The 15618-nt window shown below is 42.7% G+C and overlaps 1 protein-coding gene across 1 annotated transcript in view; it reads left to right on the top strand.

The window, feature by feature from the left end:
• The window catches only part of espn (espin), a 99793-nt gene that overhangs the window by 76237 nt on the left and 7938 nt on the right, over positions 1–15618 (top strand). Inside the window, exon 10 of the mRNA XM_045696094.2 lies at positions 5889–6034. Within this exon, the coding sequence (XP_045552050.2) occupies positions 5889–6034 (146 nt within the window). The remainder of the gene's footprint in view (positions 1–5888; positions 6035–15618) is intronic.

The raw sequence follows: 15618 nt of genomic DNA, 5'->3' as shown, positions 1-15618 counted from the left end.
TTATACATTCTAAGGCTGCAAAATGCGACTAATGATGATTTGAAAAAAGTTGCATGAAAGGCATGAGCTCTGCTTTGTTTTTTGTGTAGGCTGTACACACTTCATCAGTCTCTCATTCACAATTTGACAAGCACTTGATAATGCCTCGAATTTCCCAGCGGTATCCCCTTTGTGTGGCCGTAATGCCCCCTAAAAGAATCCATGCCTTTTGTGGCCATTTTGCCCTTGGGCTGAATATAATAATTTGTATTCCCTTCTCCATGCGTGCTGCATGCTCCAAAGCACCTCTCACGCACATGGCTCTCCGTCACGTGATCGGGTCTTTCTCACAGGCTACAAGTGAAGATGGACACATCGGGGACGCAACTGCACGCGTACTTATCCATTTCCAAGGCGCATATTGAAGATATTGGAAGAACTGTCCACATTTCCTTTTCAGCCAAGAAGATCAGTAGGCCTAATAAACGGCAAAAGTACTAGCCTATGTCAATCTACTATCCCCATAGTACAAAAATGTACCTATTATTTTTTGTGCGAGAAATAAATATTCCAAACATAGTCTGGGACAGGTGTGGGATGTGATAAATTAATACAACCACTAGCATCCCCCCAAAAATGTACGCAATGAGGCTGACGCAACAGATCAGAATGTTTAGCTTAAAATTATAAGCGCAGCTTCACATTATAAGCGCAGCAATGCGCACACGGTAGTAGGCTATAAGCACGAATGTTCCATTAGCGGGAAAACGGCATTATCAGAAGTGACCGCAAATGCGATTATGCATGTTATGCTTTTATTGTGAAGGTGCATTTCTATGGTGAAAATGATCTTCCTCAAACTTGAAACTCACGCGCCGCGTATGTATGCCAGTTAGGCTCTACACCCATTGTAAAGCGGATTAATGTGCTTAATTTTAAGAAGTTGGCCACTTTTAGTTGTGACATAAACCTTATCAAAACATATAGGCCTATGGACTAGGCTACATGAGGTGTGGGACTATGATTTTAAAAAGTCACACAAAAAAGGTATGCATTGTTTCTTGCTATACGCTGGGCATCATTCACAAGTGATAATATACAATTGATAATATTGCCACCCATCCCACTATTGTTGATTTAATCTTGTCTTTAGATATACTAAATAATATGTGTGAAATTTGTTTTGATTTAGAATTGACCATTATCATGCACCTGTCTCAAAGCAGAGGCAGGGAAAAAAATACATGTAATCCATGCACTTAAATAGCAAATGGAGGACGCTTTTCCCGTGGTTAATTTTCATGCCAGCCAGGTAGGTTATACTCCTGTTGTAAAGACAAGCAATGTGCTTAATATTAGGAAAGTTAAGATATAAATATAATAGGCCTAGCCTATAGAAAACGGATGGGATCCTCCTCTTTTTAATAGAAGCCATCACTCTGTTTTCTCATGCAATTGCATAGCCTATAGAAATGTTGCGCAACATGAAGTGTTTGATTATATTTTTGATTACAATTGCATTGATGTCAGAGTGATTAGAGGGACAATAGAGTGCTGAGTTCCAGGCAGTTAAGTTAGCAAGTATGGTAGGCTACTAACGACCATTAGCTGCATCAGAGCTTGGCGGTCACGTGGAATTTGACTGCCTTCATGACTCGTGACTGCCGGTGTGGCGGTAATACGGTCACCGTTACAGCCCTGCTCGCCACCAAGTCTCTCTCTCTCCCCTCTCTCCTAGCTCTCTCCCCTGAATCAATCAATCAATCAATCAATCAGTCAAATGTATTTATAGAGCCGTTTTTTACAACAGCAGTTGTCACAAAGTGCTTATACAGAAACCGAGACTCAAACCCCAGAGAGCAAGCAATGCAGAGGTAGAGGCACAGTAGCTAGGAAACACTACCTAGAAAGGCAGGAACCTAGGAAGAAACTTAGAGAGGAACCATGCTCTAAGGTGTGGCCAGTCCACTTCTGACTGTGCCGAGTTGAGATTATACTGTAAGAGTACATGGCAATTGAGTACATGCGGGAAAGGGTCCGGTGAACAGGTCAGGGTTCCATGGAGGCAGGCAGAACAGCAGAAACTGGGTCAGCAGCACGACCAGGTGGACTAGGGACGGACAGCCAGGAGTCATCAGGCCAGGTAATTCTGAGACATGGTCCTAGGGCTCAGGTCCTCTGGGGGGGGGGGGGGGGGAGGATTAGAGGGTGCATATTTAAGATCACACAGGACACCAGATATAAGACTGACCCTAGCCCCCTGGCACATAGACTATTGCAGCATAGATACAGTAGACTGCGACGGTGGGGTCGGGGGACACTGGTCCCGTCCAAAGTTACCCCTAGATAGGGACAACGAGGCAGGATATAACCCCACCCACTTTGGCAAAGCACAGCCCCCACATCACCAAAGGGATATCAACAGGCCAGTAACTATCTACCCTGAGACAAGGTCGGGTATAGCCCGCGATGATCTCCCCACCGCATGAGCCCAAGGACAAGAAGGATGGAGATGCGCAAGCAAGCCAGTGATTCAGCCCCCGTAATAGGGTCGGAGGCAGAGAATCCTAGTGGAGATAGGGGAGCCGGCCAGGCAGAGACAGTAAGGGAGGTTCGTCACACCAGTGCCTTGCCATTCGCCTTCACACCCCTGGGCCAGACTACACTCAATTATAGGATCTACTGAAGAAATGAGTCTTCAGTAAAGACTTAAAGTTTAAGACTGAGTCTGTGTCTCTAACATGGAATGGCAGACCATTCCATAAAAATTGAGCTCCATAGGAGAAAACCCAGCATCCAGCGGTTTGCTTAGAAATTCTAGGAACAATAAGGAGGACTGCGTCTTGTGACCATTGCGTACGTGTAGGTATGTATGGCAGAACCAAATCAGCGAGATGGGTAGGCTCGAGTCCATATAATGCTTTGTAGGTTAGCAGTAAAACCTTGAAATTAGCCCTAGCCTTAACAGGAAGCCAGTGTTGCGAGGCTAGCAGTGGGGTAATATGATCACATTTTGGGGTTCTAGTCAAGATTCTAGCAGCTGTATTTAGCACTAGCTGAAGTTTATTTAGTGCCTTGTCCAGGTAGCCGGAGAGTAGAGCATTGCAGTAGTCTAATCTTGAAGTGACAAAAGCATGGATGAGTTTTTCTGCATCAATTTTGGACAAAAAGATTACGATTTTTGTAATGTTACGAAGATGATGATAAAAAGGCTGCTCTTTAAATATTTGTTTATATGTTTGTTAAAGGAGAGATCAGGGTACAGCGTAACACCAAGGTCCTTCACAGTTTTATTTGAGACGACTGTACAGCCATCGAGATTCATTTTCAGATCTGACAGCAGATCTCTTTGTTTCTTGGGACCTAGAACTAGCATCTCTGTTTTGTATGAGCTTAAAGTAAAACATTTGCCGCCATCCACTTCCTTATGTCTGAAACGTAGGCTTCCAGAGTCAAGGTTTGGCTTTTCCAGGAGAGGCTTTATTACTGCTACTTTTAGTGAGTTGTGTATACATCCGGAGGATAGGGGGTTGTTTATTATGTTCGACATAGGAGGCCAAACACAGGAAGTATCTATTTTAGTAGTTTAGTTGGAATAGGGTCCAGTAGACAGCTGGAAGGTTTAGAGGCTATGACTATTTTCAAATCAAATCAAATTTCATTTGTCACGTGCGCCGAATACAACAGGTGTAGACCTTACAGTGAAATGCTTACTTACAAGCCCTAACCAACAGTGCAATTTTTAAGTAAAAAGTAGGTATTAGGTAAACAATAGATAAGTAAAGAAATTAAAAAAAACAGTAAAATGACAGTGACAATAACAGTAGTGAGGCTATATACAGGTGGTACCGGGACAGAGTCAATGTGTGGGGGCACCGGTTAGTCAGGCTAATTGAGGTAATATGTACATGAATGTATAGTTAAAGTGACTATGCATAGATGACAAACAGAGAGTAGCAGCAGCGTAAAAGAGGGGTTGGCGCTGTGGGTGGCGGGCGCTGCGGGGCCTGGCGGGGACACCGGAGTCGGCAAGAGGTAGTCCAGAGTAGCCAGTGCTTGCATGTGACCTGTTGCAGGAGTCTTAGGGGTGGCGGGGTTGGGGGTGGGGGTGGCGAGACACCAGCTGTCCGTGCCAGAACCGCGGGCTTTTGGTCCTAGACTTGGCGCTCCGGTACCGCTTGCCATGCGGTAACAGAGAGAACAGTCTATGATTGGGGTGGCTCAGGTCTTTGACAATTGTTAGGGCCTTCCTCTGACACCGTCTGGTGTACAGGTCCTGGATGGCAGGCAGCTTAGTCCCAGTGATGTACTGGGCCGTACGCACTATACTCTGTAGTGCCTTGCGGTCGGAGGCCGAGCAGTTGCCGTACCAGGCAGTGATATAACCAGTCAGGATGCTCTTGATGGTGCAGCTGTAGAACCTTTTGAGGATCTGAGGACCCATGCCAAATCTTTTCAGTCTCCTGAGGGGGGATGGGTTTTGTTGTGCCCTCTTCACGACTGTCTTGGTGTGTTTGGACCATTCTAGTTTGTTGGTGATGTGGACACCAAGGAACTTGAAGCTCTCAACCTGCTCCACTACAGCCCGTCGATGAGAATGGGGGCGTGCTCGGTCCTCCTTTTCCTGTAGTCCACAATCATCTCCTTTGTCTTGATTACGTTGAAGGATAGGTTGTTATTCTGGCACCACCCGGCCAGGTCTCTGACCTCCTCCCTATAGGCTGTCTCGTTATTGTCGGTGATCAGGCCTACCACAGTTGTGTCATCGGCAAACTTAATGATGGTATTGGAGTCCTGCCTGGCTATGCAGTCGTGGGTGAACAGGGAGTACAGGAAGGGACTGAGCACGCACCCCTGAGGGGCTCCAGTGTTGAGGATCAGCGTGGCAGATGTGTTGCTACCTACCCTCACCACCTGGGGGCGGTCCGTCAGGAAGGCCAGGATCCAATTGCAGAGGGAGGTGTTTAGTCCCAGGATCCTTAGCTTAGTGATGAGCTTTGAGGGCACTATGGTGTTGAATGCTGAAATATAGTCAATGAATTGCATTCTCAAGTAGGTGTTCCTTTTGTCCAGGTGGTGAGGTGCTGCCAGTTCTGTGCAGACTCAGGACAACAGAGTTTTTGTTGCCTGGTGTTTTTATTCTCCTCAATCAAGTTTTTGTTGCCTTTTGTTTTTATTCTCCTCAATCAAGTTAGAGAAATAGGCTGATCTGGCAGCAGTGAGGGCTTTTCGTCATTGCTTGGTTCCGTCTTTCCAAGCTAGTCAGAAGACTTACAATTTGGTGGAGCGCCATTTCTGTTCCAGTTTTCTGGAAGCTTGTTTCAGGGCTCTGTATTTTCTGTATACCAGGGAGCTAGTTTCTTGTGACACATTTTTTGTTTGTTTTTAGCGGTGCGACTTCATATAGGGTATTACGCAAGGTTAAGTTTACATCCTCGGTTAGGTGGTTAACTGATTTTTGTACCACAACGTCCTTTGGTAGGTGGAGGGAGTCTGGAAGGGCATCAAGGAATCTTTGGGTAGATCATCTTTGGTTGGGGTTAAGCAATTTTTTTGTTACCATTCAACATAATAACATGTGGACTTCTCCATGTGAATATTGAAGTAGCCAAAAATGTGAACGTTATCTGCCATGACTACAAGTTCCGATAGGAATTCAGGGATCTCAGCGAGGAACGCTGTATACGGCCCAGGAGGCCTGTCAACAGTACCTATAAAAAGGGATTGGGTAGGCTGCCTAGATTTTTCCCCCCTCTCCCTTTCCTCTCTCCCCTCACACTTTCTTTTCTCTCACTATCACCTCTCTCTCGCTCTCCTCTCTCTTTTGCTCTCCTCTCTCTCTTGCGCTCTCTCTTGCTCTCTCTCTCCCCCTGCCACACTTTTCCATTCATTTTTTTTGTCCTCTCCAGGCAACAAATCTTTCAACATGATGTCCCCCACCGGAGACAACTCGGAGCTGCTGGCTGAAATAAAAGCGGGGAAGAACCTGAAGCCCACTCCACACAGTAAAGGCTACACCACTGTCTTCTCCAACAGCGGCCCGCCGGGCAACAACGTAGGTGGCACAATATCTACAGGAAAGGGAAAGGGGGATACCTAGTGAACTGGAATGTGTCTTCCACATTTAACCCAACCCCTCTGAATCAGAGAGGTGCGGGGGGCTGCCTTAATCGACATCCACGTCATTGGCGCCCGGGGAACAGTGGATTAACTGCCTTGCTCGGGGACAGAATGACAGATTTTTGCCTTGTCAGATGATATGTTCATTGTAGCAGACACTTTATCCACACTCAACAAAGACTTATGATTCACATATTCTGTATGGGTCAAATCCTAACTTCAATTTAAGTCAAATTTTCACTTGCTTTGGTGTCAATGTGAGACTAAGTGAAAATTTGACTTAAGTAGAAGTTAGGATTCGCCCCAAGTACGTATTCAAGGAAAAATAGGGTGCTGTTACAAACACCAGCATGCTCCAACCAACTGAGCCATCAGAATGGATAGCGTAGTATTAGCAAAGCAGTTTGACTCATTCTGGAAAATTAGGTTCAGTAATCTGTGTTGTAGGTAATATGGGATCACTAGTCACTTAGTCCTTCATTAAAAGCGACATTCAAACAGCATTCTATCATTTGGTCTGTTGTCGTTGACAATAAGAAATGTTCAAACAAACTGTGCCATCATATCTACTTGCCAACGCAGGAGTTAGCGGTTGTAGCCAGAGTAGGACAGCGAGACGCATCCCCTTTGACGTTGTCCAAAAGTGCTCGTCTTACTACTGACCGTTGGAAAAGCAAAAGCCAAAACACAGAAATATTAATACAAAAGATATACTTGTGAGTCAATCGTGACTTTTTAGCTCAGACAGTAGTCGAAGTAGTCAGAACTGAGTATTAGGAGAGACCGTAACTTTGTGTACTGCCAACATAGAATCATTGTTTGCAGTAAGCCAAGGGAAACGGTTATGTCATTATAACCAGGTTGCACAGCTAAGACTGGAAGTAATTCTAGTCAATATCCACAAACCTACCCCATCTGAAACTGTGTTCAATTGTAAAGGCTTCTGCTGCATAGGCAAATATTTGGATTTGCCCAAAATACTACAGTTTACTATATAATACTACAGTACTTACTATAGAATTCTGTAGTATACTGTAGAATACTATACTACACTGTAGTATCCCTCGCATGTGTAGTACTTACCACTGAATGTTGTAGTATACTGTAGACTATTATAGTAAATACTACAGTATTATCTGCAAAAGAACATTGTAGTAAATACTACAGTAATGTCTGCAAAAACACTACAGTAAATACTAAAGTATATTACAATCCGCAAAAACACTACATTAATTACTATTGTATATACTACCGTTTCCTTTTACTACAGTATTTATACTATAGTTAACTGTAAATACTACAGTAAATACTGTAGTATAGGATCCCAGATTGAGTGCACACTGTCGATTGACCCGTGAAACCTCATTGATGTGACTAGACACACTCTGCAACATGAGACCCGCTCGCATTTCACATGATCAACATACACTGTGTGTGTACTGTACAGTGTGACCATTGTCCCTTTGAGACTAACCAGACAGTGACCTCAGCCATTTGCACATATCACAATATGATCATTTAACACATGGTCAAATGATGACTCACTGATGGCTGGACAAACATGTCACTGGATGGTGGCTTTTATTGCTGCTGACTGCACTCTGCTACTGTGGAGAAGAATTGAGGAAGTCTAAAGCTCTGTGACCTGACTCGAGCCATTGTTCTCCTCCTGGTAGCAGAGCTGGCCTGGCCTCCACCCCCATGCTTGGTTGCATAACATGGAGTCAGCCCAAAGCGTCCACTCAGCGAACACAATAAGCAATTCGATACTAGTGGCGCTCTGTGTGGGCGTTGTCTTGTCTTCTTAATTGCCGTGTGACACATCAAAGCAACGTGTTAGGTTCTCCAGTTATCCTATAGGCACTCTGGCTCATTTCAAATACACTCCCCTACGTATTTATTTGGACAGTGAAGCTAAAATGTTTTATTTGGCTCTATACTCAAGCATTTTGGATTTGAGATCAAATATTTTTTGGAGTAGACAGTACAGAATGTCACCTTTTTTATTTTAGGGTATTTTCATACATACAGTACCTGCCAAATATATTGGCACCCTTTCACTTTTCCTAAATAATTCTCTATTTCTTCTAAAATAAGTTGAAATGTAAAAGCACTTTAGTTCCTTGTTATTAGATTTTCCACATTTTCCACAATATTTTTGTAAACTTAAAGGGAAATTTCACTGCTGCTCTATTTCACCATATGTTCATTTAACCATATGTCATAAAAATTGCAACACGCAAATACGAGCGTTTCTGCATCTCACTGGTTTTAACAGACCGTCTACATGTTCTGGTTGTAAGCAAACCACAATATCCAGAATTCATAGCGATTTCAGGACATGCTGAAATATCAAAATGTCTGTGTTTGTAGTTAGCACTTCCAGCCAGAGGCTTTCGAAACGGATGGGGTTGCCAGGTGGTCGAAAGTTAAAGTGACGCTATTCCATTGATTTTCCCTTTCACTTCAAAGAGGAAGGCATGCGATCAGCCAACATCAGTGCAGCAGAAAACAAGTCAAGCGGAGGTAAAGGTAGCTAACGTTACCTAGCGAACTACATTTGTTTATCTAAATCAAAATCTAGCTAGCTAGCTTTCATAATACACTGGCTAAACATTCCAAAGCAAGTCAATGTAAATAGCCAGCTGTTATCTGGCGACGTGATTTGAAACATTGCGATGTGAGCCTCATTAGGTTAATTTCGCTAGCTACGGCCTACCGGACTGTATCTAACCGTTAACTAGCTAGCGATCTAACTACCACAGAGGCTAACGTGATTATGTGTTTAGAGTCCGATCCCATCTGCAGCAGCATCAACATCAAGCTCATCACCAGGAACTATAGTAAGTCACCTTTGTTAAATCTTTCCATGACTCCATGATGAGCAAATACATATACTAGAGCTAGGCATAAACATGTTCTGTGTCTTGTTGTGATGGAAGCTACAACTTCTACTGTAGTTTTCTCTATATTATGGCGGCTTAGTTGATTGTTAATGTTTGAAAATGGAAGAGGAGATATTAGGTGTGTGTGACTGACTGGTGTCGGGGGTGAAGGTTAATATGCATGATCTATTGACATAAGGGGTGTGGGTATTGATGGGGACAAAGTAGTAAAATGTTGGCTAATCACTGACTACTGTGTGTCCTACAGACTAATCCTGCTGCTGATGACGATGAACTTAACACCAGCTTTAGTAGTACAGAGCCCGTAGACCCATTGGATGAAAGCTTTCAGCCGGGAACAAGCTCAACATCATCTGACTTGGAAACAAGCCAGGACGGCCAAAGGCATTTATGAAAGCACAAATACCCTCTTGAGAAAACAAAATCACCAATACACTAAACTGTCTACAAGCCAAGTGCTCCTCATACTTGTCACACCCTTGTAGTCAGTTCTTTGGCATGGGGAGAGGGGCTGTTAGTGTACTCTTCTAGCCTATTCACTCCATTGTTGGCAGTGCTTGTCTACTCAACAGCACAACTGTAGGTGCTCATACACAACAATACACAACTAGACTGTCTACATGTCAAGCCCCCCTCAAACTTTTCACATCTGTTAGCAGCCCATCTCAAAGCCCCATTATTGACTCTGAGTGTAACAAAACACATACCAGTCTACGGTTCCATATTTTGTTTACAAATTAACATGGTTTATTTTATGATTATACATCCTCATGATCAGTCGTCATGTCTTTCCAGGATACTTACAGTACAAACAATTATTCTGCAAGAGGTCAAAGAAGTGTGTGGTGAAGAAAGTGCACAAGCCCAGAACCCACCACTTCAGGGAGACACTTGTCCACCTGGTTGTGGAGTGCAGAAAATAACAGACTGTTGTCTACAAGAAGCCAGACTCGCAGCTCCCCAAACCCTGCCAACATTGCCACAGCGCCAAAGCCTGCTAAACCAGCTGACATTACCCAACAGTAGAGGAGGTGCACCAACTGAAGAACATTCTGGAACCTGCCTGGAACATTCAACCAACACCCCTATTCAGTTAGACTGATGTTTTCGTATAATATAGAATACCTAATATGCTCACAACTGCATTATGGTATAGATATTGCTGCCTCTCAAACGTTCGTACACACCTACTCATTTTCTACATTGTAGAATAATTGTGAAGACATCAAAACTATGAAATAACACATATGGAATCATGTAGTAACCAAAAAAGTGTTAAAAAAATCCTAATATATTTTATATTTGAGATTCTTCAAAGTAGCCACTCTTTGCCTTGATGACAGTTTTGTACTCTTGGCATTCTCTCAACCAGCTTCATGAGGTAGTCACCTGGAATGCATTTCTATTAACAGGTGTGCCTTGTTAAAAGTTCATTTTATGGAATTTCTTTGTTAATGTGTTTGAGACAATCAGTTGTGTTGTGACAAGGTAGGGGTGGTATACAGAAGATAGCCCTATTTGGTAAAAGACCAAGTCCATATATGGCAAAGAACAGCTGAAATAAGAAAAGAGAAATGACAGTCCATCATTACTTTAAGACATGAAGGTCAGTCAATCTGGAAAATGTCAAGAACTTTGAACGTTTCTTCAAGTGCAGTTGCAAAAACCTTCAAGCGCTATGATGAAACTGGCTCTCATAAGGAAAGGAAAGGAAGACCCAGAGCTACCTCTGTTGCAGTGGATAAGTTCATTAGAGTTACCAGCCTCAGAAATTGCAGCCCAAATAAATGCTTCCCAGAGTTCAAGTAGCAGACACATCTCAACATCAACTGTTCAGAGGAGACTGCGTGAATCATGCCTTCGTGGTCAAATTGCTGCAAAGAAACCAGTACTAAAGGACACCAATAAGAAGAAGATACTTGTTTGGGCCAAGAAACACGAACAATGGACATTAAGACCGATGGAGATCTGTCCTTTGGTCTAATGAGTCCAGATTTGCGATTTTTGGTTCCAGCCTCTGTCTTTGTGAGATGAGTAGGTGAACGGATAATCTCTGCATGTGTGGTTCCCACCGTGAAGCATGGAGGAGGTGTGGTGGTGCTTTGCTGGTGATAGTCTGTGATTTATTTAGAATTCAAGGCACACTTAACCAGCATGGCTACCACAGCATTTTGCAGCGATATGTCATTCCATCTGGTTTGCTCTTAGTGGGACTATCATTTGTTTTTCAACAGGACAATGACCCAACACACCTTCAGGCTGTGTAAGGCTATTTGACCAAGAAGGAGAGCTGCATCAGCTGACCTGGCCTCCACAATCACCCGACCCAATTGAGATGGTTTGGGATGAGTTGGACCGCAGAGTGAAGGAAAAGCAGCCAACAAGTGCTCAGCATATGTGGGAACTCCTTTAAGACTGTTGGAAAAGCATTCCTCATGAAGCTGGTTAAGAGAATGCAAAGCTGTCATCAAGGCAAAGGGTGGCTAATTTGAAGAATCTAAAATATTTTGATTTATTGAACACTTTTTTGGTTACATGATTCCATGTGTTGTTTTGATGTTTTGACAATTATTCTACAATGTAGAAAATAGAAAAATTAAGAAAAACCCTTGAATGAGTAGGAGTGTCCAAACTTTTGACTGGAACTGTGTATAAGGATGTTTTATATAATATTCTTTACAAGTGTACTGACAGGTGACTAAATGATTCCCGCTGCATCAGAAATGAATAGTGTTGACTTCAACTTCTGGATCAATGCATTGTGATATTCATGAAGTGTGTTTGGATAAACTGGTGTTGTGACGTTGCTATCATTTGTCATGCTGGTATAAAGGATTTGGAGACAGGCGCAGGAATACACAATAGCAGTTTTTGATACACCCAAAACAAACACTACACAAAACACTGGGCTGTACCCAAACAAAAGAGCGAGGGTAAACCTCGTTGAACGACACGGGACGATCTCTGTAATACACACTATATATAGCACGCAGCATAACAGCTGCACCAACGCATAGGTACTCACACGACCAACGGACATGGGAACAATAACCGACAAAGACAGAGGGCACATATATAACATACTAATCAGGGGAAATGTGAACCAGGTGTGTGTAATCAGACAACACAGTCCTGGGTTGATGATAATGAATCCCGTTCAGTAATGCCTAGAAAGCTGGTGGCGTAGACCTCCGGAACTGGTGAACAGAATGAGGAGCAGTGCCGGGGGGATCCATGACATCATTAATGTGTTTGACAGTTATTTTATCAAATCAATTAACTACGTTTAATTATTTTGATGACTAAATTAATCATGTAACAATTCGTGATCTTTTGGCACCATGGGAAAAGTTATTTAACGAGTTACTATCTCCCGACTAAACTCTAAACTCTCTTACATCAGTCACAGTCAATTCATTAATTCTTATTTACCTCATCAGTCTCATTCTGAACGTCGAATAATCCGTTAAATCTGCAGAAACCCTATTCTCCATGATGAATCAGTTTACACAAATTGGCTTAATTATTTATTTACTAAGTAATGAAATAATCACACAGAAATACATAAACATGGCCTCCCGAGTGGCGCGGTGGTCTAAGGCACTGCATCGCAATGCTAGCTGTTCCACTAGAGATTTTGGGTTTGAGTCCAGGCTCTGTTGCGACCGGGTGACCCATGGGGCGGCGCACAATTGGCCCATCGTCGTCCGGGTTAGGGGAGGGTTTGGCCGGCAGGGATGTCCTTGTCCCACTGCGCACTAGCGACTCCAGTGGCGGGCCGGTGGCAGTGCACGCTGACACGGTCGCCAGGTGCACGGTGTTTCCTCTGACACATTGGTGTGGCTGGCTTCCGGGTTAAGCGGCATTGTGTCAAGAAGCAGTGCGGCTTGGTTGGATTGTGTTTCAGAGGACGCATGGCTCTCGACCTTCGCCTCTCCCGAGTCCGTATGGGAGTTGCAACGATGAGACAAGACTGCAACTACCAATTGGATACCACGAAAACGGGGGGAAGAAACAAAAAAGAAATAAACAATAGAAATACATAAACACACACACAGGATAGATTATACACTGATTATTAACATGATGCAATGAAAAGTCCCTATTGGACTAACCCAATATGACGGCTTGTTACACAATGAAAGGGGGTGGAAGAAAGTGCAGGAGGAGGAGACAAAGGAATTCAACTATCATACATACAGTTGAATAATACGCTCATCGTAAGTATGGATATTTAGCACCCCAACAACTGCTCATTCGTGTTTTTAGAAATGCAAGGTACATATTTACGCTTGTATGTCTTTGTCGTCTCACCCTGTTGAAAACGCCCAATCAGTCTGTGGAGTCAGTCAACAGAAAGTCTCTGTTTGTGTAAGTCTCTGGTTGTCCACCAGAGATCACCACGTCTTTTGTAGTTGTAGCCTCTTGGTCTCAGAGTGTCTGTTATAACTGATCTTCCAGAGGTGTACCACGCCTTGTTCAGCAGTCCTTCTCATTCGCTCTGTTTGTTTAGAATAGATACCCTAGAGATACCTATTGTTCTTTGTCTCTCGTCTTTGGTCGAGGTTCATAGGCTAACAGTGCATAAACAGCTGCAGACTATATGTCCCTGCGTAGTCTTCGAGAGAGAGTTTCAGAGGGTCTTATCATTTTCTGGTATTGTAGTCTTTAAACCATTTCGTAACGTGTTCAGCTCACTGCACATATACAAGTCTTTAGCTTTAAACCATTTGTGACGTCCAGCTTACCGTCCGTATACTGGTCTAAATGGTTGATTATTCAGGGTACAGCTAAGACCACTGTCCACACCGGCAGCAACCCAGCATGTTTTGGTCTCTAGAGATTCCAATTCTCACCATTTCAAACGTGTGGATGATCCTCACGTTCTCTGGTCTAATGTAAATTCGTTAGGAGTCCTTTTATAAACACTTGGGGGAAAAGGGTGTTCCCTCCTTTTGTCATAATGTCTGTGTCAGTGGCGTGTTTACTGACTGGGTAAAACTTTACATAAAAGACAAGTCTCATTTAGAAGGCTCAAATCACATTTCATCTTCTCACAAATAGTTTCATATTTAATCATATACGTTCCACAGCATTTAGATGTAAATCTGATAACTGGGACAAATACATTTGTAGAGTTACCATTATTTGGTTATACAGTTCTTAATTATATCACAAAACAACAACTTATTTGACATGATTATTGTTTAGAGCCCCACCAACCGTTTCACACATTATTTACGTTAGAAATATTGTTTCAACCTTCCAACCTTTTGATGTTTACAGACAGACATGAAAAACAACAGGTAATCTAGTAGAAAACCATAGAATTCACAAGAGTATAACAAAATCATAAAACAGCAAATTAAAAACATTGACAGGTCAGGGAATCAGCCTCAAAATCCTTCATCAATGATTTAAAAACACCAATCGGGACAAGTTCTTCAAGTTTTAAAGTATTTTGTAAGGCGTTCCAAGCTGATGGCGCAGAGGACATAAAAGCCCTTTTACCAAATTCAGTTCGGACATTTGGAACAGTTAGCAGGATAAAGTCCTGCGAACGAAGAGTACCCACCACATTTCTGAACAATAAAAATGGCCAAATAAAATGGTAGAGTCCCCAAAATGGCTTTCTAAATAAAAGTATACCAGTGACTGAGCCTACGATTGACTAGAGAAATACCAACCAACCCTGGTATTTAAAGCGTGCTGGTGTGTGAGGGTTAATTTCTAACACAACCAAAACAAACTGCAAATGCATCCAACAAGTTTGTAGAATTACAAGCAAGCTTGATGTGGTCATTGCGTACTAGGAATATGAAACTTTTGAGTACTTTAATACTAAGTGAATTTTTCCAAATACTTATGATGCCTTCAAATGGGGGGATTAGATACATAAAGTGCTTTCATTTCTAAATGGTAAAACCTATGTATGAAAATACCCTCAAATAAAAAGTAACATTCTGTACTGTAGCCTCATATAAAACATTTGATCTCAAATCCAAAATGCTGGAGTATAGAGCCAAATTAAATGTTTTAGCTTCACTGTCCAAATAAATACAGTGCCTTCGGAAAGTATTCAAGACCCCTTGATTTTTTCAAAATGTTGTTACGTTACAGCCTTATTCCAAAATGTAATTTTTTTTTACCTCATCAATCTACACACAATACCCCATAATGACAAAGCAAAAACCGGTTTTTAGAAATGTTTGGTCATTTATATTTATATATATATATATATATATATATATATAAAACTAATCACATTTACATAAGTATTCAGACCCTTTACTCAGTACTTTGTTGAAGCACCTTTGGCAGCAATTACAGCATCGAGTCTTCCTGGGTATGACGCTACAAGCTTGGCACACCTGTATTTGGGGAGTTTCTCCCATTCTTCTCTGCAGATCCTCTCAAGCTCTGTCTGGTTGGATGGGGAGCATTGCTGCACAGCTATTTTCAGGTCTCTCCAGAGTTATTCGATCGGGTTCAATTCCAGGCTTTGGCTGGGTCACTCAAGGACATTCAGAGACTTGTCCCGAAGTCACTCCTGCGTTGTCTTGGCTGTGTGCTTAGGGTCATTGTCCTGTTGGAAGGTGAACCTTCAGCCCAG

Source organism: Salmo salar, chromosome 15 (assembly GCF_965601325.2).
Source record: "Salmo salar chromosome 15, fSalSal1, whole genome shotgun sequence".
In the NCBI taxonomy this organism is placed as follows: Eukaryota; Metazoa; Chordata; class Actinopteri; order Salmoniformes; family Salmonidae; genus Salmo; species Salmo salar.
The sequence above is the reverse complement of the archived record's forward strand: the minus strand, read 5'-3'. Positions and strand labels throughout refer to the sequence as shown.